This window comes from Amblyomma maculatum, chromosome 2 (genome assembly GCF_055883805.1).
Source record: "Amblyomma maculatum isolate TAMU_Amacu chromosome 2, ASM5588380v1, whole genome shotgun sequence".
NCBI lineage: Eukaryota > Metazoa > Arthropoda > Arachnida > Ixodida > Ixodidae > Amblyomma > Amblyomma maculatum.
The window spans coordinates 2,996,442-3,024,028 of NC_139345.1; the positions used below are offsets into that span (position 1 = coordinate 2,996,442).

At 44.2% G+C, this 27,587-nt stretch overlaps 1 protein-coding gene across 4 annotated transcripts; it reads left to right on the top strand.

The window, feature by feature from the left end:
- Rpp30 (ribonuclease P protein subunit Rpp30) lies at positions 1-27,010 on the top strand. 4 transcript variants are annotated; one of them, XM_084593095.1, is made up of 11 exons: positions 1-127; positions 908-1,041; positions 3,402-3,466; positions 3,964-4,092; positions 12,547-12,615; positions 14,300-14,389; positions 15,149-15,265; positions 15,919-15,948; positions 24,178-24,215; positions 24,505-24,584; positions 26,783-27,010. In XM_084593095.1, the coding sequence occupies exons 1-11, from the start codon at positions 42-44 to the stop codon at positions 26,980-26,982; spliced, it is 1,038 nt and encodes a 345-aa protein (XP_084449221.1). In that variant the 5' UTR covers positions 1-41; the 3' UTR covers positions 26,983-27,010. The 4 variants fall into 4 exon arrangements, with proteins under 4 accessions (XP_084449221.1, XP_084449222.1, XP_084449223.1 ...); XM_084593097.1 differs by lacking the exon at positions 1-127 and adding an exon at positions 341-433; XM_084593094.1 differs by lacking the exon at positions 1-127 and adding an exon at positions 380-500.
- Positions 27,011-27,587: the final 577 nt, after the last annotated feature.

The following is a 27,587-nucleotide window of genomic DNA, read 5'->3' on the forward strand; positions in this document are numbered from 1 at the left end:
CGAGATATGCCCCTGAGGCAAGGATCGAGGTTACCATAGCCATGAGTGGTGAAAGACTCTATTTTCTCATCTCCGAAGGTTTCTACTGCGGACCAGAAGGAGCCGGTTCCTTCCTCATCGAATGCAAGTAAGCGACGCACGCTTAGCGCGTCCTAAAAACCGGAACTGAATTGCTGTTCAATATATTTTGTTTATTCAGTTTTTTTTAAAGCACATTATACATCTCAAATAACAGTAGCTTGTGAAAACCAAAATAAACAGTTTTTGAGTTCAGCGCAGAAGAAAATTCACATGGGGTTTGTTTTGTGTTCAACAGCGAAAAACCTATATTTGCTGGTAACATTGACCACAACAAACCGCGGTTGTTCCGTTTCTTTACACTCTGCACGTGTTGTCCTGCATGCCTTGCACGAAACTAACGAAACGCGATCTTGTAAGTTTTATTTATTTTTACTTTCACATCTCGCCTTTGCATGGATACGATTTGAGCATGTTAATTTGTGAGTGTTGTTCATGTCCGCAAACGTAAAGTTCTCTGCAGCTCCATGCGCCGAGAATCCGAGAAATGACAAACAGCCTTGTTGATTCAAAACAGCGATCTTTTATTTCAGCTTATCTGCAGCTTGTACACCTTGAAATACTAAATCTGTAGAATGTTTATACTCTTAAATTGTTCTGTTTGTATTTGTCCAGCTGGTTTTACTGGCGTCTCTTCGGGGGCACATGATGACACAAGTTGGAATTGCGATTTGTGCCCTGTAAATGTTGATCACATGCTTGGTTCGACGATGCTTTAGCTTTGAAGTGACTTGTTTCTTGTTTTTCGAGGCTGGGGCCAGCTTTGACTCCTCGGTCAACATTCTTACCTAATATGCCGTTCTTTCCTTTGTTCTTATTCTCTGGACAGCTGCTTTCAAGGCTTCTGCAGCGGATGTGAAAGTCCACAAGCCGCCAAGATGGATTTGAATTTGCTTGTACAGCGAGGATCTGAGAAATTGGACAAGGCTAATGTGATTAAGAAGATTAACACCGCTTTTCAGCGTAAATATCCAATGCTTTCCTACGACGGCAGTTATCAGTATCCTAGTTTCGGCGTGTGGGTCGGTCGAATATTTAGGGGCAATCCCAAAGGTGGAGTCCTAAATTCAAACCCGGGACCACTGTCTTTCCGGGGCAGTCGCTCTACCAACTGAGCTAACCAGGACGGTCAGCAGAACAGATGGTAGGGTGAGAGCAAGTTGATCAATAAACAAAGTGGGAATGGTGGGAATCCTCCAGGGTGGAAATGAGTATAATAAGGGAATAATTAGTCATTGACATCTACCCAAGTGCAGCCTCACAGCTGCAAGGGAGTGCTATACAGCTTCTTCAGAAACTTTTAGTTAAAAAAAATTTGTATTGGTCCCGGGATCTAGGACCACTGCCTTTCCGGGGCAGCGTGTGAAATGGAAATTGTAAATTTTCGGCGGGAAACATTCTAGAGATAACGTTAGCCAGAGCTTCTGCTAGGTGCTTGCCCCGGCTGCATGACGTGGTTTTCTTCTTAGAAAGCAGCAACATCACTCCAGCAATACTTTTTGTATTGACAGAGCCTGATGTTCTTGTATGTTCTCCTTCACGGATCAGGGTTCTTCAATGGCACACGCAAGTCTTTGTCCTGCAGAACTTGGAGCACAGGTTCTATGAAAAAGCTGCTCCCCATGCATATAGGACCCATAGTGCTAGCAGTGTTCATCAGTTCACTAGCTTTTCAACTATAAGTTATGCACAGTCATTGGCAGGACATTTTTGTTTTGTGGCATCTAAATATTGAACAAAAAAAGTTCTACTTAAGTTGAGAACAACGCAGAGGGCCATGGAACGGAAAATGCTAGTGTAACATTAACAAGGAAATGTACAGAGTGGGTCAAAGAAATAACTCAATAACTCGTGTTAATGGCATTCTAGTAGGCAATCAAGAAGAAATTGCCATGGGCAGGGCATGTAGTGCAAAGAGAGAGTAACCGATGGCTGAAAAGGGTGACAAATTGGATAGCAAGGGAAGGAAAGCGTAGCAGGGGCCGGCAGAAAGGTGGGTGAATGAGCTCGAAGTTTTCAGGGGTCAAGTGGATGCAGCTAGCACAGGACCGAGTTAATTGGGGGAATAAGGGCGAGGCCTTCGACCTGCAGTGAGTATAGTCTGACTGATGATGATGATGATCTAAATGCACAAGCAATGGTGCAAAAGTCCAGCATACTTTTTGGAAAATACATCATGCTCACAACTTGTTTCGTGATGTCCTGGTATTTTGATACATGATGCATGAAGAGTGCCGCCTTGCATTTAGTCATATGCAAGTAAGCTTTGCTAGCAGTAGCCCATAGTCTTGACAAATTGGCCCTAAAATTCTCGGAACAGGCAGAACTATAAAAGTTATGCAATCAAAACAATTAGGGCTGATGCATACCTCTACAACGCCTTATCAAATGGCAGGCATTTTGTTGTATGTGGGGCTTAACACCCTAAGGCTACTTGGGCTATGAGGGCTGCCATAGTGATAGGCTCCTGATGAATTCGGATCATCTGGAATTCTTTAATGAGTTCTGTGAGTTCTGATATTGCACAGCATGTTGTTTGCATTTTGCCTCTTCCATCGAAATGCAGCTTCGGTGACTGGGTGCAGACCCATCACCTGGTATTGGCAGCTGGACACCAGATACACTGAGTTGCCGTGGCAATACCACATCAAATGCATGATTTCACTCTTGCAGTCACAGATATTGGACACGCCTTAAAATGAAGCCTGGTCACATATGACATTAATGCAGGTAGACTAAAGCACTGCACTTAAGGGGCAAGCACATCTTTAAAGTGCCGTTGCGACTTTTCTTGCGTGCTGGCATGGGCTGAATTGACGAAGGAGAGGAGTAGCGTCATTTTTGATCGCCGATATGTTTTATGCTAATAGAGTTAGGTTAAAAATATTTTTGAGTTTTAGAGAGGACTGGTGGGGTACTAATTGCTCGTGCGCAGTTTCCCATTTTAATAAATGGCTTTTCGTGGGCCCTTTAGTTTTTATAGAGAGGCTGCCTCATAATATCTTAGAAGGCCGCAAATATCTAAGAAGATCACAGACGAGTAAAAAGTATGTTCTTGAAATGTGTCAAATTGTGAGTAATTAAAAGAAGGTACAAAGCAGAGTTAGGGTCCAGAGATATCTGGATAAGTTACCGATCAGGTTTTCTACACACAGTGCTTTCTTTGTAGAATTGGCCATTATGTTGTTACACTTCGGGTATTCAATCTTTTACTTTGGCTCTCTTTTGCTCTGCGCTATTATAACTTCTAAACTCACTTGAGAAACAACCTGATTGAGAGTTTTTCCTCAGTACTCTAGAACTGCCCTTCTCATTTCTTTCAGTTGGATATGATGTTGTGGCCCTCAATGTTGAAATAGGAGCAAATGAACTTGGTGCAAAAAACAAGGTAAGTCCTGAGCTTCTGTTTTCTTAGTGTCTATTTTTTATTTTCTGTCATGAGCAAATATGAAATCAGACTGACGTTTTGAAAAGATGGTAGCACAAAAAAACGACGAGTACTCGGACGAGAGTACAAGGACATCACTGATTGTTGTTGTCTTGTCTCAGTCCTTGTCTTTTCTTGCACTGTCATCTTTTCAAAATATGAACCAACATGCCCAGTTGCCATGTTAACCAGACTGCTGCTTGTGAATTAGGGCCTTCCGTCACTTTAGCTGCTCTTGCTGCAAACTCTATGCTGTACTCTTTCGTAACAAACTGTACACTTTAGTAACAAAGGTACTATTTATCCGAATCTCGTTCTCAGGTCAGCTTGTTTAGCTCTGAAATGGCGGTTGCATCTGTTGTGCTACCTGGCCGCTGCTTTTTGATGAAATAAACAGGAATTGGAGGAATGACATAACTGATGAGCATGGGCTGCTTGTTTTTTCTTGTTCGTACCAGATTCCAGAACCTCCTCAGTACTCACTGAATCAGCCAGAGTTGAAAGTAACTACACCACGAAATCGAAGACTCAGGATTCTCACAAGACTGACAGCCGTCCTGAAAGACAGTATCGAGTCACATAGGCTGGTAAGTGCTCAGCTCTGCTTGGTTCTAGTCCACATTGGAGTTAGTGTGTTCTTAACAAGGCAGCATTGCACATAGAAAAAAAAAGAAAAAAAAAATGGGGCACAGAGAGATTACCTCAGCATAAATAAGACCACGGTGTTAGAAGTATGTAGTTTAAGTGATACAACAGCATGCCTCCACCTTGCAGTCGCCACGGAGAACATTGGGACAAACTTGACAGCAAGCCAAGAGAGGGTGCTACGTTGAGTCGGGCCTGCAGGTAAAAATTGAAGGTAAAAATTGGATAAATTCGATGGAAAAGAAACAGAGTGTGGAATTATAATGAAAGTGGGAAAGGCAGATCAGGAAGGAAGCTTTCTTTGATAACTCAAGAGGCAGTGCCCTACTTATTGAAGCTAGATCAGGGTGCCTTAGAACACGCAGCTACAAAAAGAAATTTAACAATGAAGATGACGCATGTGCTGTATGTGGTAACTCCAGTGAAACAATTGACCATGTTGTACTCGAATGTAATGGTATCCATCGGGAAGTCGATGCAGGCACAGTCACTTTTCCTGAAGCTCTGGGGGTTTAGAGATACCAGTGGCCGGGTGAATAAACCGGCGGTGGAAGCTAGCAAAAAACGACTGGAAGATTGGTGACTTAAAAGCAGAAAAGGGACATAATGTTAATAATGTAGAAACAAAAATTCAATAAATAGAATGATGGTATAGTTAACCAAAACAATAATTAAGATATAGGGAGAAAAATGAGCATGATAGCTACTGCTACCACCCTGTTCCAAAGGAGACGCTCCTATATTCCATCCATCCATCCACCCTGCGACGCCCAGCCATCACACTACATCTCCGCGCGCAATGCTCACATCAGTTGCTAGCCAGCACTTGTTTGAGGGGCGGGCTCAGTGAAGGTTGTTTAAAATGGCTCTCTATATTGGCTATGTCAACTAGAGAAAAAAAATAAAAAATCTAAAGATGGCTTCAGGCCATCAAGAGGCTCCGCGAGCAGCTGTTTTCTTCCGCTGCCAGAGAAAGACTCCGGTTCATCATTGCTGTCCGCATTTCAAACACTGCGACCACTTGACCCAGCCACGGGTTGCAGGAAGAGTCCCTGGATGTCCGAGTCGGGGCCACCTCCATGTGCAATGCAGAAAGAGGAGAAGGCGACAGTAGCTCTTCGCGGCCCTTATACAATGTTAAAGTGTCTGAGCAAGAAGCAAGTACAGCGCTCTCGACAAGGCTGGCACACAGTGGTGCAGAGAGGGTTGGCTGGTGCGCTTGCGGCACAAGTAGTTCGTGGCTTTAGTGGGCACATATGCCACCAGTGACTGGGAACCGTGGTCCTTCTAGCACCGTGCTCAGAATGTGGCATTTTGCTGTGATCGACATTTGGCTTCGCTGTAGTCCTCATTATGGGAATCAGCGCACGGAGAAGCAATTTTGTCGCCGATGGTTGCACGATAGAAAAATGATGGCATGGGAAGAAAGTGCTTCGTTCCTTGATTTAACTCCGGTTACAATTAAGACGTGCTCTGAGAAAGTGTCCATGTTCGCTGCTCCAAAAGACAAGGGCCGCTTAAGAGCTTGTCGGCATGTCATATCGCGCAAGGCCCGCTTGCTGCAGCCAACTGACTATGCCTGCGAGAAGCTCTTTGAACTGAGTTTTGTTACCAAAATATGGGAGGCTCATTACAACAGGAAGGTGCTTGCAAGTGCGCCACTTATTGTGGTTCTGTCTGGAGAAGCCATTGCGACGATTTTTCCTGGTTGCCCGGAATACTTGTTGAAGGCAACAATACGAAGAAAAGAACCCCTGGATCGTCGAAGCCGCTTCTCTCCAAAATGTCAGTGCACTGTAGAGGACTACCCACAAACTTATTTGCAATAACGTCCATCTTTTTATTGCAGAATAATGTGTTGCCAAGGGAAGTGTATAGGACTGAAACCTGGGCACGTCATCAAAGTTGAACGTGAGGGGAATATAAGGTACCAGCTATGTTAGAACACGATTATTACTAGGAAACACGCAACGAAAGGTCACCAGATGTTCCAACTTCGATATAAACTATTCATCAGGCACTGTGACAGAAGTAAACATTTAAGTTGGGCTGTCAGACTTCTCCGCCACTAGCGCACACTCCTGACGCCCTCACTGGGCTTAACATATTTGATTATTGGAGCTTAAAAGAGAGGCATCATTATTTGTGTCTCACATACAAGCTATGTGTTCCCTCCATAAAATGTTGACTTCTGCCTTATGTTGTAAGGCGTTTTGCCTACTTGTTCATCGATATGTTGTGGCTGTCCTACAAGCCAACGATCCACTTTTTTTTGTCAACTGAGGGATGAACAGAAGTACTTTTACAGCACATCGTTGCCATGTGTTGTATCTTCCTTCTGCTGCTGCTGTTAATTTTATTTTTTTTTATTTCTTTCACTATAGCATGTCACTACCATCTTCATCACCTGTTAAAACATGCTAACATTATTGATTATTGCTCTGCTTCACTGGCGTCCGCCAAAATATATCATGGGCATGCGAGACAGTGCCACTTGCCTTATTTGTGCTGCAGAATAAATAGCATGTGCAGCTTGTCTGCCTTCATACAAGTACCACCTTAAAATATTAAAAATATATATGCATATTATGCAGCTTCATGAAATCAAGTGGGAGGTGTTGGGCAGAGGAAAAATAAAGATTATAATGGTGAAAACTTAATATATTAAAACACAATGTGCCGCCCCAACAGCATATGATCGCTGCTACCGTAGGCTGATACATCATTATTAATTGCAATTTCTAATTTAAAACTGCTTATATTTTGGCATGCAAACCATACTAGATGTCAACAACGATAACAGTGCCATGTAGCGTTAATGGTATCCGCTTAAGGTAAGTAAATCAGAGTAAAACAGTGCCGCAGCTTCAGGGTTCTGAGGATCGCGCATAGTGTTTCGACATGTGTCGTTAAAATGTAAAAGTCCGGCCAAGTAAAGTTTTGAGTGCACAGTTTTTATTAGGTGGCTTTGTACAGCAGACTGGCGAGCGAGCGAGAGCGAGACGCGTGGATACATAACACTCAAAAGAGAGCCGCCACGGCACGCCTGCTTCCGGTCGGTACCATGTATCGCCTTCAGGAAGACACAGAACCGCAAAAACATAAGCGGCAAATTTTTCTCATGTATCACCTCACACGTTGCTTGCGTTCACAAGCTGTGCACGTATGCGCACAGCTTGTAAACCAGCTTGTGTGCCAGGTTTTCGTTCTGATGGGACATATGATGCTTTCTCATTAAAAGCATCTGCTAACACCCTACACCGCCAATTCAGTGCATGCGTGACGTGTTGGTGAAATGTAGAATGGAAAAAGGGCTCTTAATATGAGACATAGCATTGAATGTAATTTGTGATCAACCAGCAGCAGTGGCTTAGGAAGTTTGTTTTTCAGCAATGGGTATACCTTGATGACACGACCAGTAACGCGGCAGGCATTGTCTGCTCAACTGGCTGGCCACCTTCCACGTTGATAAAATCATTACCAAGTCTAAAAAGTCACAGTTATTTGGAAGCTTATGTTCCCACAGGTTAATGGTCCAATACAAAGTCCTGGAGGACGCAGGGCTTGTTCTCTCTTTCCGAGTAGCTCATGCTGATGCCATCTCCTCTTCCTTTGCATAGCTTTCTTATCTCGACAAGTGAGGTTCTGTACTGTGCCTTTCTTTTTCTGCAGAGCAATCTTTTTGCAGCACAGCTCATGTAATTCAAATAAAGCAAAATGCAACAATATTGAGTGAGAGCTGATTAGCATTAGCATTCGAGATGTATGGAGTGGTGGATGGTCCTGCTACGGTCACCTCATGATTGTTCGCAGTTAAGCATTGGGGTGCTCGGATGCCACAGTGGCTCAGTGTTTAATGCGCTTGACAGCTGATACTGAGGATGCAGACTCAATACCAGCCGCATCTACCGGGCTTTGTTGGAAGCAAAATGCAGGATGCCCTAAACTGTGCGGTGTCAATTCAAGGTGGTTGAAATTTCCAGCCCTTATAGTGCCGCGAAACCTTCAAAACTGTATTTGTTGCTTTTTAACAGCCGCCGGCGTACAGGCTTATCACTCTGACTCTGGACCGCGTATCAGTTCCGTAATCTTTGTTTGTTAATGCTCGATGTCGAGAGTCACACCTTTATCAGTTTTGTTGTAGCGCAAGATGCACCGAGATCTGTCTCGAAGGTTCCAGCCACTCGGGTGTCTTTCCACAATGTTCCAGCCCGTGCTGGTAGCTGTTTTCGACGTTATCTAGATGTTCTGTGCAGCCTTTAAATTGAGCGTTGCCGAGTGTGACGGACGTTCTTTGTTCGACGATCGTCGAGCACGTTTGTTTCTATCGCCGCCGCCGAGTTGCTTAGTTCTTTTGCGGGCGCAAGTCAGCCCAAATAAAGAGTTTCTTTAGTGCAATCATCGACCCTTCATTTGTGTCGTCGACCTCGTCACCGCTACGTGACATCTGGTGGAAGTGCAGCCTTTGATCCTTCAAGCGAAGACCCAAACCGTGTTTCTGTCGGCCTGGAAGACCAGCCTACAGGTCACTGAGCCAGTCGCTGACTTGAAGGCCTACAATCCGAACACGGTCTACTGCCTGACCCCATTCGATCTCGGAAGGCATCGACGCTGACAATGGCCCAGCCAACCGCACCGGTTGTTTTCGTCCAGCCCTGTGAGCCCCCCTGCTTCCATGGACGACCAGATGAAGATGCGGGAGACCGGATGGACCTTTTCGATCGTGTGGCAGAATTCAACGGCTGGAACGACGCCGCGAAACTTAGGCAAGTCTACTTTGTTCTTCAAGGACATGCCCGAGTTTGGTTCGAAAATCATGAGGCAACTATGAAGGATTGGGAGACTTTCAAGGAAGCGTTTCTGACTGCCTTTTGAAGCGTCGTCCGAAAGGAAAGAGCCCAGGCCCTCCTTCAGTCTAGACTTCAACTCCCTAACGAGCCTGTCCTGGCGTACGTTGAGGAGATGAAGCGCCTCTTTCACCGCGCCGACCCTAATATGACCGAAGGTGAGCGAGTCAAACTTTTATTGCGAGGCGTTAAAGAATCGCTCTTTGCGGGTCTTGTGTGAAATCTGCCAAGAACTGCGGCGGACTTTAAAACGGAGGCGTCTACTATTGAGAAGACTTTGGCCACCCGGATGCGCCACTACGAGCGACCACTTCAGCCGGACTGCTCCACCCACTACCCCAGCGCATCTGCGAGCGGAGAGAACCTTCGGGACCTCATCAGGGAGATCGTGCGAGAGGAGCTCTGCCGATTGATACCATCATCGCAACAACCCCAGGTGGCGACGCTCGCGGACGTCGTCCGTGAAGAAGTTCAACTGGGCGCTCCTCAAGCGATGGCTGTGACGGCTGCGACTGTTCCAGCACAAGAGGCAACAGCGATGAATTACGCTGGTGCATTACGTCGCCCTCCGCCCCGAAGTGATGACTTTCCGAGCCCTCGCCGCTACCGTCCTGTTCCTGAAAACCGCCCCTTGGCCCCCGCCCGCCAAGCCTACCAACGACCAACAAGCCCCAGGAAGTGCAACGCATGGAGGACAGCGAACAACCGGCCATTATGCTTCCACTGCGGTAAGGCCGGCCACATTCTGCGGCACTGCCCGTACAGGCGGATCGGCCTCCGTGGTTTCGCTGTCGACGCCCCACGTCCCCGTCCTGGCGAGCGACCACAGGAAATCAACGACTTCCTGCGCAGTGGAGAGCACTCGTCACCAACGCGTCTATCACGCTCCCCATCGCCGTACAATGCCCGATTTGCGTCGCCGGGCCGCAGTTACGTGCAAGGACGGTCTCCTAGCCCCCGTAGGGGAAACTAAAGGCAGCAACCTTTGGAGGTGAGGTTGCTCAACGGCGAAAAGACGAAGATCCTCCGCCGCCGCCGACCACTAACGACGACGCAACCATTTCAACGCCGCTCCACACGACGACATCGACGACAACACGACCAGAGTGCAAGCAAACACCGCCGCCCAGCGAAGTAACAACGGTATGCCCCGGCCATGACCTGAAGAAACGACGGAGCCGAGATCGGACACTAAGGCTCACGTGCAATGCGAGGACGCGAACAAGTGACCTTGAAGTTGATATCGACGGTCGCAGAGTCACTGCCCTTGTAGACATCGGAGCTGATTATTCAGTCATCAGTGGACCGTTAGCCTCCCATCTCAGGAAAGTTACAACCGCTTGGGATGGCCCGCTGATTCGCACCGCAGGTGGCAACCTGATTACTCCATCGGGACGATGTACTGCAAGAATAACCGTAAATGGGCGTACTTACCCCGCCAGCTTTGTGGTCTTGCAGCCGTGTTCCCGCGACGTGATTTTAGGCATGGACTTCCTAAATGAAAATAGGGCTATCATCGACCTCCGATCCAAGCTCATCAAGCTCTCTGCAGACAAAGCCATACCTGCTGCGACGACTTCGACGCAACACGTTGCTGTAAACGTCCTCGACGGAGAATTGACTGTACCGCCCCGATCAAACGTCGCCGTCAGCGTAGGTAGCACGGACATCGAAACCGCTGAAGGCATCGTCGAAGGAAATATCCAATTGCTCTTGGAACGAGGTATCAGCATCGCAAGAGGCATCGCGAAATTCCGGAGAGGACAAGCTCAGGTGCTGGTAACAAACTTCACTGAAGAATACCGGCATCTCAACAAGGGCACGACCATCGCTTTTCTCGACGAATTAGCGGAACTCAAAGACGTATTCGCCCTCCACGACCAACCACTGGAAGACGCACTGGACCCATTCCGTCAGCCCACATTTGACATCAACCCAGTTTTGACCCACAGCAGGAAAAACCAGATTCGCAGTCTTCTTCGAAACTACAGGGAGTGCTTCTCGTCATCATCGAAGGTACGACAAACACCACTAGCGAAGCACCGCATTATAACGGATGAACACGACCGACCTCTGCGCCAAAGCCCTTATCGTGTATCGCCGCGAGAACGGCAGGCCATTTGCGACCAAGTTGAGGAAATGCTGCGTGGTGACGTAATCCAGCCATCGAACAGCCCCTGGGCGGCACCAGTCGTTTTGGTCAAGAAGAAAGATAGCACACTTCGCTTCTGCGTTGATTACCGCCGCTTGAATAGCATAATGAAGAAGGATGTCTACCCGCTTCCCCGCATCGATGCTATATGCCAAAACAAACCACTTGGAGCAAACATCGCCAAAGTTACCCTTCTGCCTAAACATAATTGCCTGGGTTAGTGTCACCTAGCCTAAAGAAATCATTCGGCTCAGTGAACCTATGTGTGTCTTGAGTCGAAACAAGTGGATGGGCTCATGTCAGTGATTCCAGATGAGCTTTGAGTCAAAATGAGTGAGTGCACCCAGGTCAGTCGTCACTCAAAATAAGTTTTCATTCATGAGTTTGGTGAGCCAAAATGTGTGTGAGTTTGAGTGGACCCGCAGGTTGACCTAGCTTTTGTGAGTGGTGCCTGAGTGAGTGAGTGTATTACGACGAGGTGTGATAGGATAACCTAATATAAATACTGCCTCATCTGATGGTAAACAGAAGACAGTCCATTGCCATGGTATGTCAGGCATTTCTGCGAGGAAAGCAAGAGAGTGGTATGGATTTTATACCTAGTTCTGCTTGCCAAAGGTTCAGTTTGACCATGTATTATTTATTTGAAGGTAGAATTTCCTGCAGTGAGCACTAAATAAAAATGGCAGTTCTTTTAGAAAACCTGTGGGCACAAATGCTCGTCTTGTTTATACTTTACTTCGTCCCTCTCATTTGCGCTTTTAACGCCAAGGATACATCAACAACTCGCCTGTTTAACCACAGCATGAATGCTGGCCAAAGGTCTAATTTGGCGATTCTTTATTCATTGTAATGTCAGCATTGACAGGTATACGAAATTGCTTTTCATTGTCTTGATAATGCTTCAATGCTACGTTAATATGATCAATGCAAGTCATTTTATCACATCTTATTGAAGTTTGTATGTCGCTTACTGCTAAGCCAATATTAGCGGCACGGGCTGTCTTAGCAGGCAATAATAGTGATTAATGCATTGGATTTGTTGGTTTTGTCCAGAATTTTTCTAAATATATGAATTTGACCTTGCGCACCTCTCATGCAGGTAGTATTTTCTGTGCTGTGATGGAAGGGGTGATGAAATTGTTAGCATACTTTCTTTTTTTTTTAATGGCATCTTTCTTCAAAATTTATATCTGAAGCTTCCTTGACATAACTGACAGTGCAGCTGACCAGCTGTAAGGTTTTCTTTCTGTGTAGTTCAGCATTTTCAGTGCTGCGAACTAATGATTGTGGTGCTCACCTTCCAAGTATAAAGAGTCTGTCTTCGTGGAAACCAATTTGCCAGTGAGATGCCATGTGTTCTCATGCTTGCTTACGAGACATTTGTTTCCATTCAGTTTCAGTCCCCTGTTGCCAAGAGGTATGACATCTTAGCAATCTCGGTTACGCAGGAAAAAATGTTCCAGGTGAGTTTCAGAAGCCCTGCAAGTAGTATTTGTCGTCAGCCACGGTGTGTGACATTTAGCAGCACACTACAGCCATACAACCGTACTACAGATGAAAGGCATTGTATGCTGCTGGTGAAAACGTACATCATTCTCCTGCCTGCCCTATTAAGCCGTTGGTTTGCTTTCCTCTCAGAAAAATGGCATGTGTGAGGCACATATTTTTTAATACAGTTGCGTGCCTGGTAGCTCTATTCGCTTGGTTTGCCTGAAACTTATGAAAAATTGCATTATATTCTGTAAGAAGGCTAATGTACTAGGATGCTCGTTGGGCTTACTGTAACTGGTGTTGTTTAAGAGGTTTAGCTTCCTACATTTTCTTCCGCAGTCCTTGTGTAGCTTTCATTTTGCTTTTCTTCTATACGAAACTAGGATGCGGACAGAGTGAAATTTTTTGTTCTTAGTGCTTACATCAGCCAGTGGTATATTTTGTTTAATATGTAAAAAATAAGTGGGTACTGCCACAAATATTGCTGTTGCTAGCAAATGTCTCATCACGACCAGCCTATGCAAGATGTGGATGGTGCTGACTTTGATGGTGTCGTGTGCACACTGTCTGCAGGCGACTTGTTTCAGAAGTGTAGCACTTGGTATCGCAGGGTCTGCATGCAGGCTGTGACTTCATCTTCGCTGCAGCGAGCAGTGTATAATACCACTGTCACACGGGCATTTCGAAGGCCCCCGAACCGATCGTCTATCGACTCGAAGACCTTCGAACGCTGCCACACGGGTGTTTTAAATGGCCGTTGAGTCGATGGTCCATCGAGTCAACAGAACAGCCCAGAACTCTATCGAGATCTCGAAGGCCTTCGAAGGTCGCTTAAGGTTGCTAGCGTTGACCCGAGGAGCGCCACGTGCACTGTCGTGCACAGCGCGTTTACTCTACAAAAACATGAACAAGCATTATTATTTCATATCTTTAATTTATGTGGTAAAATATTATGTTCGTAATAATTTAAAATTAACATCACTCTTTTTTAAGGTGCATTATTTTTGTACTCTTTACCACTGTAACCTGCACCGCCGAGAAAAGCAAACACAATGAAAAGCACAGCCGTATGAACTTCAACGCATTTCAAGGAAAAAAAAAACGAAGTTGTTTTTTAATACAAAAACCTGCAGTTACTAAAGAAAAAAGGTAACAGTTATATTTTATTTTTCATGTATTGAAAGATTTTAGCTCTTTAAGCAAAACCGAAAGCGACGATAGGGGCGCCACAAAAGTTTGGAGCCAAACGCCAGAACTATTTCAACAGCCTTCGAGTTTTGCCATTTAGCAGTGGCACAACTCCTTCGAATTCGATCGCGATTGAAAATCAAAAGCTATCAACTCAATCGTCTTTGAAAATGGCCTTGTGACTAGGGTATAACTCTTTGCTCTTCTACGCTAACCAAATTGCTCTTAATTTTTAGATGCATGAACTCGTGTCACTCATGTCATTTCTAGGTGCTAAAATATGGGAAGAATGAGAGTGATGAGGGCTTACATTCAGAGCGAAACATTTAATTAGAAACAAATGTGATGACACATTTTCGTTCTTGCACCAAGTCATGGTCCAATTTTTTTATTATGCATGCTGCTTGCTCACTAAATGTGCTTGTTCTTTTGAATGCTACTTGCTGTGCCTTTGACTTTTGCATTCAGCATCTCTGCAACCAGGGAGAATTTGACATTGTCTGCCTTCCACTTGACGATCGGCTACCTTTCGTGGTGAAGCGGACACAGTATGGAGCGGTGAGTGGCAGTTCATTTTAGTTATTCTGAAAAATGCACCTGACTGTGGAATTTGCTGGCATAGGTATCCAGTGAGGTGAAGGTGGAACATTGCTAAGCATAGAAAGCTGTGCACCACTTGCTTTGCAGCCTTTCGGGTCCACACATCATAGAACAAATTTTCTTTTGTGTCCTGTTATTTTTTAAACACAACTTGTAGACTTGTTTAACCCCTTCACCGTTTTTTTATATCAACGAAATTCTTCACAAAACTGCTTATTTTTTTCGTGCTGATTTCGGTTATTATGCTGCCATACGTAAAAGACGTTTATGTGGTAGACAACAACGAAGTTAACAGGTCAGTGCTGCCATCTGTCGAGCAAAATGCCATCTAAGCCACAAACGAGAGCTGCTTGTTCGAAACGCTGAAGGAAAGAACCTATTCAGCGAGGACGAGCTATAGTCGTCCAAAACGGTTTGGGGACAGCTTTGCAAGGACGAGCGCAGATCGTCCGAAACGGTTAAGGGGTTAATCATAGTAAAGGGGTCAAAACCCATTGCTGGTGGGATGCCTCAATTCTTGCACACTGTGGGAACATACCATGGGTGTAGGGGCACCCTAATTGCCGATGCCCTTGTGTTGTTGTTTTTTGTTTTATTGCACACTCAGCCCTCATCAAGTCAAATCATAAACCTTGGCTTATTTTGTGGTTTGTTTGTTTTAAGTCATTTTTCTGTTTCGCAAATAACTTTTACAAATCCCTTTCCTCTCTTGCACAGGCCAAAGGCCGGGGGCTCTTCTTCGAAATTCAGTATGCACCATGCATTCGTGATGAAACTTCGCTGCGGAACACAATTGCTAACAGCCAGACTCTGGTGCATGCAGGGAAGGGAAAGGTAAGCATGCATTGTCTTTGTACCAATCAGTCATTCATATGTTTCTGCAGAACTTCATACAGTATAAAGTGGCAAGTCTTTGCTGTGTTAATCAATATGCAGAAGGTGATGGTTCATGCTGACCAGATTTATTTAGCATAGTATCTGACAGGAACTCATCAACAGCCCTTGAAGCTTATGATAGGTTAGGTTAGGTTAGGTTTGTGGGGTTTAACGTCCCAAAGCAACTCGGGCTATGAGTTGGGGGACTGCCGTAGTGGGGGACTGCGGGAATTTCGACCACCTGGGGTTCTTTAACGTGCACTGACATCGCACAGCACACGGGCGCCTTGCTTTTCGCCTCCATCGAAAAGCTGCCGCCGAGGCCGGGATTCGATCCCGCGTCCTTGGGAACAGTAGTCGAGTACCGTAACCACTGCTCTACCCCGGCGGGGTTGAAGCTTATGAGGGAATTCATCCGGGGAGCATCGGTCCAGAAATGTTTTCTGTGGGCAGTTTTTTTTCGTAGGGAAGCATATGCGCCACCTCATCTTTCAAAGATGACCAAGGTGGAGCGGAGACATGATGGTCACCATTGAAGTAATAGAAGTCAGCTGTTGACATGTTACTGAGTGTTTCTTGCAGTATAAACTCACAAGAGGTGTTCTTCGCAGGGTGTCATTATATCCAGCGGAGCTTGGATGGTGAGTGGCAGGCACTTGATTTCCATTTGTTTCCTTTCAGTTTTTTGTCACAGTTTTGTGTGCAGTCTAGAGACAATTCACTATCGACTTGATGCTTTCAATCCCGGTATTATAAATTTGCGACCCAATATTAGGGCTCCGTTTACTATGTATGGATCTTGTATACAGCTGACGAAAGAAAATTCGGACACCTGATTTTTCGGACATGTTTGATTATTGGGACCACGGCATACTCCATACAACTAATGTATATGAGGTCTTAGTTTCAGATGCATCGCGACTGATTTCTCGATTTTTCGGACTTCATTCGCAGTTGCCGTGGCACTGCTGCCACTGGGGAGGTCTCCACATAACATGTATTGTGGACTTTATTATTCCAGCTTTCAGGGGGGTAGAAAATGTTATTATATAAAGCACATTTTAAGCTAGACATACAGGGCCCTTTGCGCAGTGCAATGCATAGCTGCACATATGGCCCCGGCGCATTTCGAGGACGCTTCGACTATGTGGTAAAGCATCCTCAAAATGCGGGGGTTCAGCGAACTCGCATTGACAGGTTTGCTTTCGTGCCTGGACTTCATCTAAGCGACCGCGTTCACCCACTAGGTGCTGACGACAGCGCAGCCATAGAACGCTGATTGCCACTCGTCTGTGTAAGCATTGTGCAATGAGACCTTCAAGAATCAGACTGGACTACTGACCCCCTTTCTCCACTATAATAGCTACAGAAGTTTACGTAAAGTGATATTTTCTACAAAATCTGATTTTTCGGACTGCCAGAATTTTCATACTTTTTCGCAGTCCCTAGAGATTCTGATGAAGTTTGATGTCAACATGTTCTCGGCAGCAAGCATTTTCCAATATAAATGTTTGGAATCACCATCATGAAGCTTAGTGGTGAAAAGGGGAGCACAAATGTGCGACTTCCAGACCGCATTCAAAAATTCCTTGTCTCATTTTCTGACCGCTTTTGGGGAGAAAATTCGAAGTAAATTGTTGGATTAAAAACTTGTCTTCTTCCCTTAGCCATTGATTTCATTTTAGTAATCTGGGTTAGTTTTTCACACAACTGGCCATTATTTCAAATTTGTAGCATATTTAGTTCTCGAATTTTCATAGTATTTACAAATTTTTTATAATGGCTTTTAAGGTTGTAGAACCCCTTTATAGTAAGGTCACTCAGACCGGCAAAAATCTTTACCATATAATTTGTTGGTGATAGCATGTCCCTGAATAGACTATCTGGTAATTAAATGGCTTCTTACTAAACATGTCTTGTTTCATTACAAAAAAAAAAAAAAGCAGTCTAAAAAACCTTCCATCACTTTAATCGTCTCTTCGTGTCATTTTCTTTCTTTTCAGTTGTACCGTAAAATTTTCTGTTGACATCTTTTGGATGTACTCGTTTTGCATGAATGCAACGTGGGTATAAATACAACTGACTTATCTCATGTGAAAATCAAAGTCTTGCATGAACCATGGCATGGTCTTTCACTGATTCTGTCGTTTAAGAGGAAATAGATGAGAAATATGAGCAACAGTCAAACGGCAAAGCTGCACATGCCGTGCCTCCACTTTTTGTCGCCGCTGCTTCGTGTGCTTCGTGCTCCACAGCGCTGTGTGTGTTCGGCCGCTTCTTCCCTTCCCTAAATCTCACTGCAGATTTACTTTCTGAACTGACTGCACCACCTTTTTCCATGTTCGCAGCCAGCATTACTTCTTTTTATTTTTTGCCTACGCGCTGCATGCTTTCCCTCTTTGGCCTACATACAGCTATCTTTAACCCAAAGCTGATAAGTATGGTGGTAAAGCAATTAAAAAAAAAAGAAAGGCGTTCAGTGTTACAATTGACTTTTTTTTTTGTTCGAAAAAGGAAAATTTGCCACAAAATTCTCGGTAGTGCTTGTGCGGCGATGCAATTTCGTGGGAAGTATGTCGCCGCAGCCAGACACACTTTTTACTATAACTGATTTTGATCCAAAATGCCTTTACTATAAAAGGGGGGAAAATGTACAGTCGTCTATGGAAGACGAACCAAGGTTTCTACTGTAGGGATACGAGCTAGCATAATGAAAAGGTGATGATTTTTTTTTAAATTTGATTTGATTCTTTCGGCTTTTACATGAGAGATCTGGATATGCTCAAAACAATTGTGGCGCACGATGGAGCCAATTTGAACAGCATTCCTCCGCATTGCTTCCATAAAAATCACAAGGGAAGCGGCCATAGTATGCCACATCCTTGCGCAAAATGCAGATTCAAGCATTCACTGTAGGCACCCTCTAAGGCAAACAATATGAGACCATTGATTGGTTTTTAATAAGACTTCAACAAATCAGCAGTTACCTGATCCTCCCCACCGGCCTTCCCTCTTTTCATAGATTCTAAACCTTTCTTTACTTTTTTCTTTGTTACTGGACAAACATCCAATTGCTCATCACTACTGCCATTCCCATTACAGTCAAATCTCAATATAACGAATCCCGCGAGATCGCAAAAATTTGTTATTTTGAAATATCGTTGTAATGAAAAATCTTCGATTATAAGCCAGTGGTCAAACCTAGATATGAAAATGACGTACCTTGGCAGTAGGCACGTCTGTAGACAAGCAAAACCTCCAATGAAAATATTGCACTACCTCTAGAGCTGGTTTATTTGACCAAATCAATTATTTTCTTCTGCCGCGTGCAGCAAGCACGACCGTGTGCTACATTACGTCACTACAGCACATACACCTTCCACTTTGCAGAACACCTCATCGCGTGCGTGATTGCACCGAGCGATGAAAATACGGACTTTGTCCATGTGCAAAAAAAAAAAAAAGACATCAGAATTCGATATAACCTCATCTTCAATGCTCCCTGAAGTTTGAAAATCTTGTCTCGGTCTTTAGAAATGATTGTGGTGGTCGATGGGGCAATGCCAGCTGTCTGTAGAGGCCGAATCGCTTTTTCCCTGCATCGATTTCTTGCAGTGAAAGCAGCTGCGTTCATATCTTCGTGGCACTTCACTGGCTAATATCATCATCAATCTCGCACAAACTTCGCAATAAGATAGTCCGCGGCAAATAAGAAAAAAACACGTCCCGCACACGCAAACGCACAAAGGAACGACCCGCGTACGACACACAACACAGGAAGAAAAAAGGCAGGCAGCTAGGCCTGCTGGCTACTGCGTAATAAACCATAGCTTCGTGGTGGTGCTAGGAGCTGGTACTAGATATGATGATAGCTGCAGCCCACAGACCATACACACAGAAACGGCGAGAGTTGCAAGCTGTGGCGCTGTTAATTTTAGCCAAATTCATACTGATGTTCTTAGATTATAGAAGAGGACATAAAATATGTTCGTTATTCTGAAATATACGCTATTTTGAAATTCCTAATTCTGAAATAGTTTAACATTGAAAACATAGGAAACCTGCCAGGGATTCTTAAAGTATTTGTTAATTTGAAAAATTAATTAATGTGGTGTTCGTAGTAACGACATTTCACTGTATCATCCTGATTACTTCAGCTACTCTAGAGATCGGTAATTGGCTGCTTTGCATTTGAAACTTGGCAAAATCAGGCTCAAAAATGGTTCATCTCACCTCTACAGATTCTGTGCGCATTAAATGACCTGGTAATTAAATTCAAGATAAACTGAAGCTGAAAACAACCACTAAAAAGCAATGAAACTCGGCAGAAATAAAAAAAATCTCTCTTGTTACTCTGCTGCTTTATTAGTCATAAATGTATATCAAACAGTGACGAAAAGCTGAACTAGTTGACTAGTAGTATGGCTAGAGAAAGAAAGGGAAGTTTTTAATTGAGGGAGAAGAAGCTATTCTGTGCCATTCTCACTGAAGGATTTATCAATAGGGATAAGAAGCTTCTTTGTGCTTGCATGCATGCACTGTGCCTGTGGAGCTTGTGTCGCAAATGGTAAACACTGATGCTGTTTTTTTTTTCGGCTGTGACCTGCCTAGGCAAGACAGTTGTGGCATAAAAACTTTTTGTCAGTCTGCAGAGCATAGAATGGGTTAGTATCAGTCAGTTTCAGTGCTGGAGAAGTGAAATGCAATTCCTTGCACGTGTTTTAATCCAGTAACGTTAAAGTCCCCATTCCGAGAAAGTGCTAGCAGCAATTGTCACGAAAATCCCTGACTGCTCAAGAGAGATTGCACAATCTCTGTACATCACACACTTCATTGACCGATCAGCGCTTGGCCAGATCACACGACCATGTGACCTCATTAACCTCTTAACCCATCAGAATTTTGTAGTCATAGTCAAGAAAAATGTCAAACTGAATCGAACTGCTGCTCTTTGGATAGCGTGGTGGGCATGCTACTTCTACACAATTGGAGAATTCATTCAGTATGATCCGTTTAGGGGCCTTATGGTGCTCCCTAATACCATAGAGGAGGCAGCAGCCACACATTGCATTACTCACATTACTGCAGTGCATATTTAAAATTAAGACCTCCCTTTGGCACCACTAAGCAGCCCTCCTGAGTGGGTTTGCTATTTAGTACTGCTAAAATCGACAGAGGTCCCTGCCAAAGCGATCATGGTGTGAGAGCACAGCTGCAGTTTCAGCTGTACATGTGACGCCATCTGGGAGCCATCACTTCAAATGGCAGAGGTTTAACCATGGACTCTGTGACTAGCTCCGGTGTGATAGCGCAATTGATTGCGGAGGCTATGGGTTTGTGGAGCCATCTGGAAGGCGTTGCATCAAACTGTGGATGTTTAACCATACTTTAACCTGGTTATAATGAGCAAAAACATCTCCCGGGGAGGTTCATTGATTAAGACGCTCGGCTATGAGCCTGAGTGCCCGGGTTTGAAACCAGCCGGATCGAATTCGCTCGGACGTTTTTTTTAGTGTGAAAGCACTACAAGATGTCGATGTCAGTCATACACTTCATCACTTTCTGTGTTGGCTGCTGAACTTCAAAACACCCGTCTTGGAGACTCGGGCTTTTGAGCTACTATACCTAGCTTGGTTTGAATTACCTACGCAGTGCCACGGGTTTGCGACTTCACAAAACAGCTTATCAAATCAGAGCGACAGCACAAACAAGATTGGACAACATTCTTTGTCTGTGGTGAGATTTGTGTGTAGTATTTATAATAAATCTGGCCTACCACGGGATGAAGATATTTTCCACCACCACTTGTCCATAAAGTTAAATCATTCTCTAATGATAAGGCTATACCTTGCCAGGACAACTTTCTTTCAGGAATCGCTTTTCCCTGCACGATTGAGCACTGGAACTGAGTCTCATCCTGTATTGTTCAGTGTTCAATTGGGAACAAGTTCGAAGAGTTATTATACATGCATTGCATGGTCTCCTCCTTCGGCAGCACTAGCTGCCTGCATTATTTACAAATTAATAAAAGCACTGCTAGTTAGCCCTGGTTTGGTTTGGCATATAGGGCTTAACATCGCAAAGCAACATCGGTTATGAGGAACTTCATAATGGAGGGCTTCAGTAACATCAAACATCTGGGGTCCTCCAACATGCAGCGACATACTGACATTCCCAGCATATGAGCACCCTACTACTTAGTGCTGTAAAGTGGAATTTAAGCCACTGATAATTGTCAGGAACGGAACGGTGGTTGACTAGTTTGGTAGTTTGTTGTCTTCCGGACAGCAATGCTTCTTGTCGTCTGCCTTGATCATTTGACTGAACTTTTTCACTGTAGTACTGCTGATTTGCACGACTAATGATGACTATTGATTTACTAAAATTTACAACCATTACCTAGTAATAATGCATGACATCCATGTTGCAACGTTACCACATCAAGCCTTATCAATAAATGTCTGAAGATTGTTTTATGTTGCATTCTGCATTGTAAATGTGAAATGCCTGCCATTTGCATGTGGCATTTCTATGTTTCTTCTGGCACTGATCTTGGCAATGCGTAAAGAATCCTTTGGAATGCAGTATTTAACAGCAAAGCTTTTTTTGAAAAAATAAAGGTTTTAGCACCTTTTAAACTGCTTTAACTTATTGTGTCATTAATAAAAGGTTCTGAATGCATTTATCACATTGTGCTTTGTACACACAGTTTGCCAGTCTGCAGACGATCATTAAGTCTTTTCTGTATTTTATTATTGTAAGTCTGGACTGTGCAGCAGCACCACGCACTCACGAGGTACAGGTGCAGATGGACTTAAAGGGAGCACACTACACTGTTGCCACTGCATTCATTGTTATTCAGAAGAAAGTAGGGAGTTAGTATGCATTTGCCTACTATTATATCGACAACGCTTTCGCTTTTGCACATGCTACAACTTTCAGCTCCCTGCAAGCAACATGGAGGAGTACATGGGGACAGACAGCGAGGGTTTTAATTGGCATTCTTTTTAAGTCTCGACTCCTGATAGGAGGATTGTGAATCCAAGTTCATTACTTTTGTTAATTTTTACAGGCAGCGACTTGGTGCTGGCTCCTTAGATGACGTCCTTTTGTCTTGCTATCCGTACCGTAGCACAGCTCCTTGTGGTTGTTCTCCTGGCCCGCTGATTCTCGCCAGCAAATTGCACCAGCATTTCAGTCCGGAAACATAGACATAGCAGCCAGGGGGCCTAATCTGATTAAGGACCCTGAATGTCAGGCTCATGTTCACCCAGAGTTTACTGGTTGTCCAACTGGGCTTTGTGAAGCTAAGTGCTCCATTTTGTAAGTGACAGAAGATAATGTGACTACCAAGGCAGGTACAGACTTGTGCTGTTTTGAAGGGCTGAGGGAGGCAGATGAAAGCCGGAAATTCAGTTTACAATAGTCAATTATGATACAGTAGTACCTCATTGATGCGCTCTTGGTTTATACAATTTCCCATTTCAAACGTACCAAATCGCTGCCAGTAAAACATCTCCCATAGAGTTACACCATTTTTCTACCGGGTAATACGTTCCTGGATAACACAATCGTTCGGTTACTGCATTCAAAATTTCGACAAACGGTGGTCGTATAATGTGTTTTGCTATCAACAGGACATGTGCCAACGAGCGCTCGCGACATGAAAAACTGATCAGTGGCGCTAACCAGCCACAGTTGCTTTCCTGCAAAGTACAGGTGCAAAAGGGCGGAGCATCGAAAACGAGCCGACATATGAGGCGCCCGTTCTCGCGAAAAACGTGACTTCATGAGGAGAAATGTGGTGTCATAGGAGTGAACCATTTGATAATTTCCAACTATTCACTTCCTTACGAGCGGGCCGGGTCTGGAGGACGCAGCATGAACAAAAACGCGGCCCCTGTAAGCCATTGCGATGGCTTCTCCACATATCACTAGTGCAAAGGGCGAAGCATCCGGAAACACTCCAGGAAGCGGTCCCAGCTTGTCTTTGACTTTCATGAACCGGACTTATTACTAAATCTCTACCGCGCTTAGGACATTGCAAATATGGACTAAATTCTGCGAGAGTTAGAAAAGAAGCTGCGCATACTTGATGTCAATAAATGATAATCTACACTTTTATGCAGTGAAAGCATCAGTTATAAATGCCATTGTACTTGATTGAGCAATTAAAATTTTCAAAATCAGACAGTTTAGATCATACGTTTTTCCAGATGATACGTTTTTTTCCCGCATTTTTTTTTAAACATACCAACAAGGTTTTACTGTACCACAGCATTTTTCCTATTGAAAGAAATAATTCTGCTGTCTTCTTTGAAGTAATGTAGAATTTCAAAAGGTATAAATCCTCACATTGTTTTTTCAGTCCCACATCTGGAATATACCCACGTGGCAATGGCTTATTCGTGGAAATTCTATGCCACCTGTCAAGAACAAAGATAATAGGGAACACTTACTGACATTAGTGTCGCTTTTCATCAGCAAAAACAATCAGAGGCCTTCTGAAAAGCACTTGGAGAAAACCACTCGAAGAGAATGACATGGCTACAGCTAATCATATTGTCATATTAAGCACAAACTTATAAATGAACTTGTTGAATAAGTGTCTTTTTTTTTTTTTTTTTTGCTGAATTTTTAAGTGGGATCTCTTTACATATGTGCCAATTTCATTTTACATTTAGTCTTCATGTTCTCATCTTTTATTCCTAATGAACAAGAATTTTATATACACATTGATTAAGCACCCATATCTTTTGTAGCGTGCAAAACTAAATATGTTGTCATTTTAGTAAGCTGTTAGTAAGTATAAAGTAGCTTGATTGTCCAACTGCTCTGTTGCTCATCCTTTCCCTTTTCGTCTCTTGCAGCCTCGAGAACTAAGGGGCCCATATGATGTGGCTAACCTGTATCCTTATTATTTATTAGCATCTAAATGGGGCTGTTGCTTTAAATATTTGATGGTGTGACTTAGCTGAAGGCAGAAATCTTGATTGACAGCTGTGCATGATTGCTAATGTGGTTTGTGCCTCTTGCTGTGTGCGTATATTGATGGCGTTGCGGCGCTCATTTATACTCATTTTTAATTTCTAGAATTTCTAGTAGTATTTTTCAAGTGTGTTTTTTTACATGACCTTTCATTTATTTTATGAGAGGTTATGGGAACATTGCCATTATGTCCTTGACTCCCTCCATAGGGGTCTCGTGTATGGACTTACTGAGTGCACCGCACATGAGGCAGTGTTCCGGAACTGTCGAAATGTCATCATGCATGCAGGTAAAACAGATTATGCCCACACCATTTCATTGGGTGGTTGTTATCACGAAGCATACGTGGCTATATTCTGGCATGCTTGTCATCCACCCATCCAGAACGAAGGGCTTCAGGGGAGTTTAATATGTGTGTTCATGAGCAAGGGCTTTGTTTTGTCTGCTAGTAGGCCAGTTAAACTCAAAGCGTCATCTTGACTTGGTCTCTCAGTTACGACAGTTCGCTTCTCTTTTTTTGTATGCTACTCTTCAGAATGAAAGAATAGTAGTAGTACAGTCTCCGGACATATTGTGGCACATTCTCATATGGTCTCTGACCCGTAGCCCACTGTGCTTCATGAAGCAAAAAGAGCCAACACAGCTCATCCATGAAGCCACCCTTAATTTATCTCCTTGGCAACCTTCTGTGCATTTAGGTGCAAAGTTACATCGTTCTGAGTTTTCACTTTGGCCCTCCTAACCCTACTTTTTGACTCTATTATGCTTTGATCATTCTGCTAATCTTGAGTTATTTATTCAATAGCACTCGGCCTCAACCTTGTGATGTAGGCTTATAGCCATGTGTACATTTATTCCTCCCAAGCCATTTTAACAGTACTAATGGGCTGCTTCCAGTACATATTACCAAGTGGATAGATGTTGATGAAACAAAGCACCCACACTGTTGAATCATAGGGCACTAGAGCTGAACTTATCTCGAAAAGAGACTGCATTAGTTTAGAACAGATTGTGCCGGTTCAACTATGTTATAATGTACTTATCCCATCGGCCACTTGTCTTGACAAAGGGATCACATTCAGAGGAACACTGAGGACAAATTTAAGTTGGCCCGTAGTAGTAATTTATCAAGTCAAAGACCATATCTTTTATAGACTAGAAAAGGCCGCTAAAGTATATGCAAGTGTCGCCACAACTGGCCAGTTTCAAAAGCACACTGTGGTGCGTTGACATGGGTTTTCCTTTTTTACACTGATCCCTGTGGCTAGGCTGCACCACCATCCACTTCTGAACAGTGATCAAGCAGTCCTCTGTTGGAGCCAAGCCCTTTGTCAGGCTTTTTGGGGGAAAAAAAATGAAGCTTAGCACAGTTGCCATGCAAAATCTTTACTGCACTACGGGTGCTACCAGAGCAGAGCTGTGTTGCAGCAAAGGCAGCTTTTTTTTGAGGTCTTTGGTCAGGACAAATTATCTTCCAGCTTTGGAGCTCCTAAGAAAGCTGTAGTGTTTTTCTCTACAGTAACATTTCTGCACTTTGGTGGATGCTGATAAGTGATTACTTTCTTAATTGAAATAGTATACCCCACCTTGGAAGTACCCATAATGAAGTTCAGTGGGCCTAGTCACAGTGTTATTGAAGCTGCAGGTGTAAAAATTTGAGAAAAGGGAAATGACTGCTGCATGAGGGAGTATAAAAGTTGTTGGTTAGGAAAGAATTCGAATGACAGCATCCAGAGTACTTCAACTATGTTTCTCTTTTCCTGCTTTATGTCAGTGGTAGACTGTGTTTGCCTGTCAAGGCCGATTCACATGAGAGACTGACTGTCCACAGGCCATGCATTATGTGTTCACACGTCACTACTATATGAGGCATGCTGTCACCCCGCAGACTGGTCAAGCGAAAAATGTTAGATGTAGTTTCTCCAATGGGTTTTAACGGTGTGCCGTGAAGCTGTACGCACTAGATGTAGCAACCAGCCCACTGCTAACGTTTCGGCTGCCGAATATGGGCTCTCTCACTGGAGGTGCACTGCATGCAACTCACACAGTTCTGGAACAATAGAAGGAGACAGGCCTTTGCACTTGTGCTGGGTGGTTCGTTTATTGTTCGAGATAGTGGTGCGGAGGGGTGAATAGGGGTCGGTTGGTCTGAGGTGTCTGTGGACAAAAGCTCATCTTCTCCCTTTCCTGCCTCCCAGCATTGCCAATTGCTTTAAAATCTAGCAACTTTGGTTCGTCCAGGGCATTGTCTGCTTGTTTGGTCGCCAAGTCCGCTTTATGGCATCGGACCGCGAGCAGTTTGCAGTGATGTATGAACACATGATGCGTGGCCAACAAAATGGTGGTCCCTCATGTAAATCTGCCTTTAGCACTGGGTTGCTGAAACATTCAGGAATACCTGGTTTGCTCAAATTCCATTGTTGTAGCTGCCTGCTGATGTGCAAGTCTGTGTCCTGGTTATTTGTGTTTACGTTTTTACACTGACAGAGACAAGGCGAAAAGCAGATCGAGCTATTATATTCTCGAAGGCTGTGGATGAATTATCTGCGAAAGACAAGTGGCTCGTGGAAGTCTGCAAAGTGCCAGGTACGGAAGGAGCAGCAGCAAAGGCATCTACTTCCGCGGAATCCAAGTCTGATGGGCCTCCGCCCAAGAAGAAGAAAAGGAAGGGGCTCGGTAGTCTCTAAACTACAATAAACACCTGAACTGTTTGGAGCTGTAGTGGGTTCCATGCCTGGGCTTTTCTCTAAGCAGTTGCAAGGCAATGATGGTATGCCTAATCTTGCATTGCATTACTAATAAACACTACCTCAGAACCAGTGAATGCCTGCACTTGGCTGCCCTCGTAAAAGACTAGGGTCTGGGCATTTTAAACAAACAATCCAGTGCTCAGGTCAATGATTGAAGATATTCCCTGCAAAATACTAGAGCCTTGCTCTTCTAAAAAAGCAGTAAACGGAGGGTCATCAATTGGTCCGTCTCTGTGACTGATATGGGACGAGTGTTGTGCAGTTACAACTGACGTCCTACCGCTCCACCCACTGCTGTGCACGTGTTCCTTGGACATCCCGGACTCCTTCCACTGTTGCGCAGGGCTGAGGAAAGAAGCAGCCAAACGACAGCGAGCGAACGAAACATTTGTACAAGACATATAGGCCTTTGCAACGAGGGCTCCCTGGACGTCGCCACATTAGTCACTGAGCTTGTGTGTACGTTTCGCTGGTGTGGTGGGAGCGGCAGCGTAACTGGTTTGCAACAGCCCGGAGAGGAGACATTTCGACATGCTCCTCGC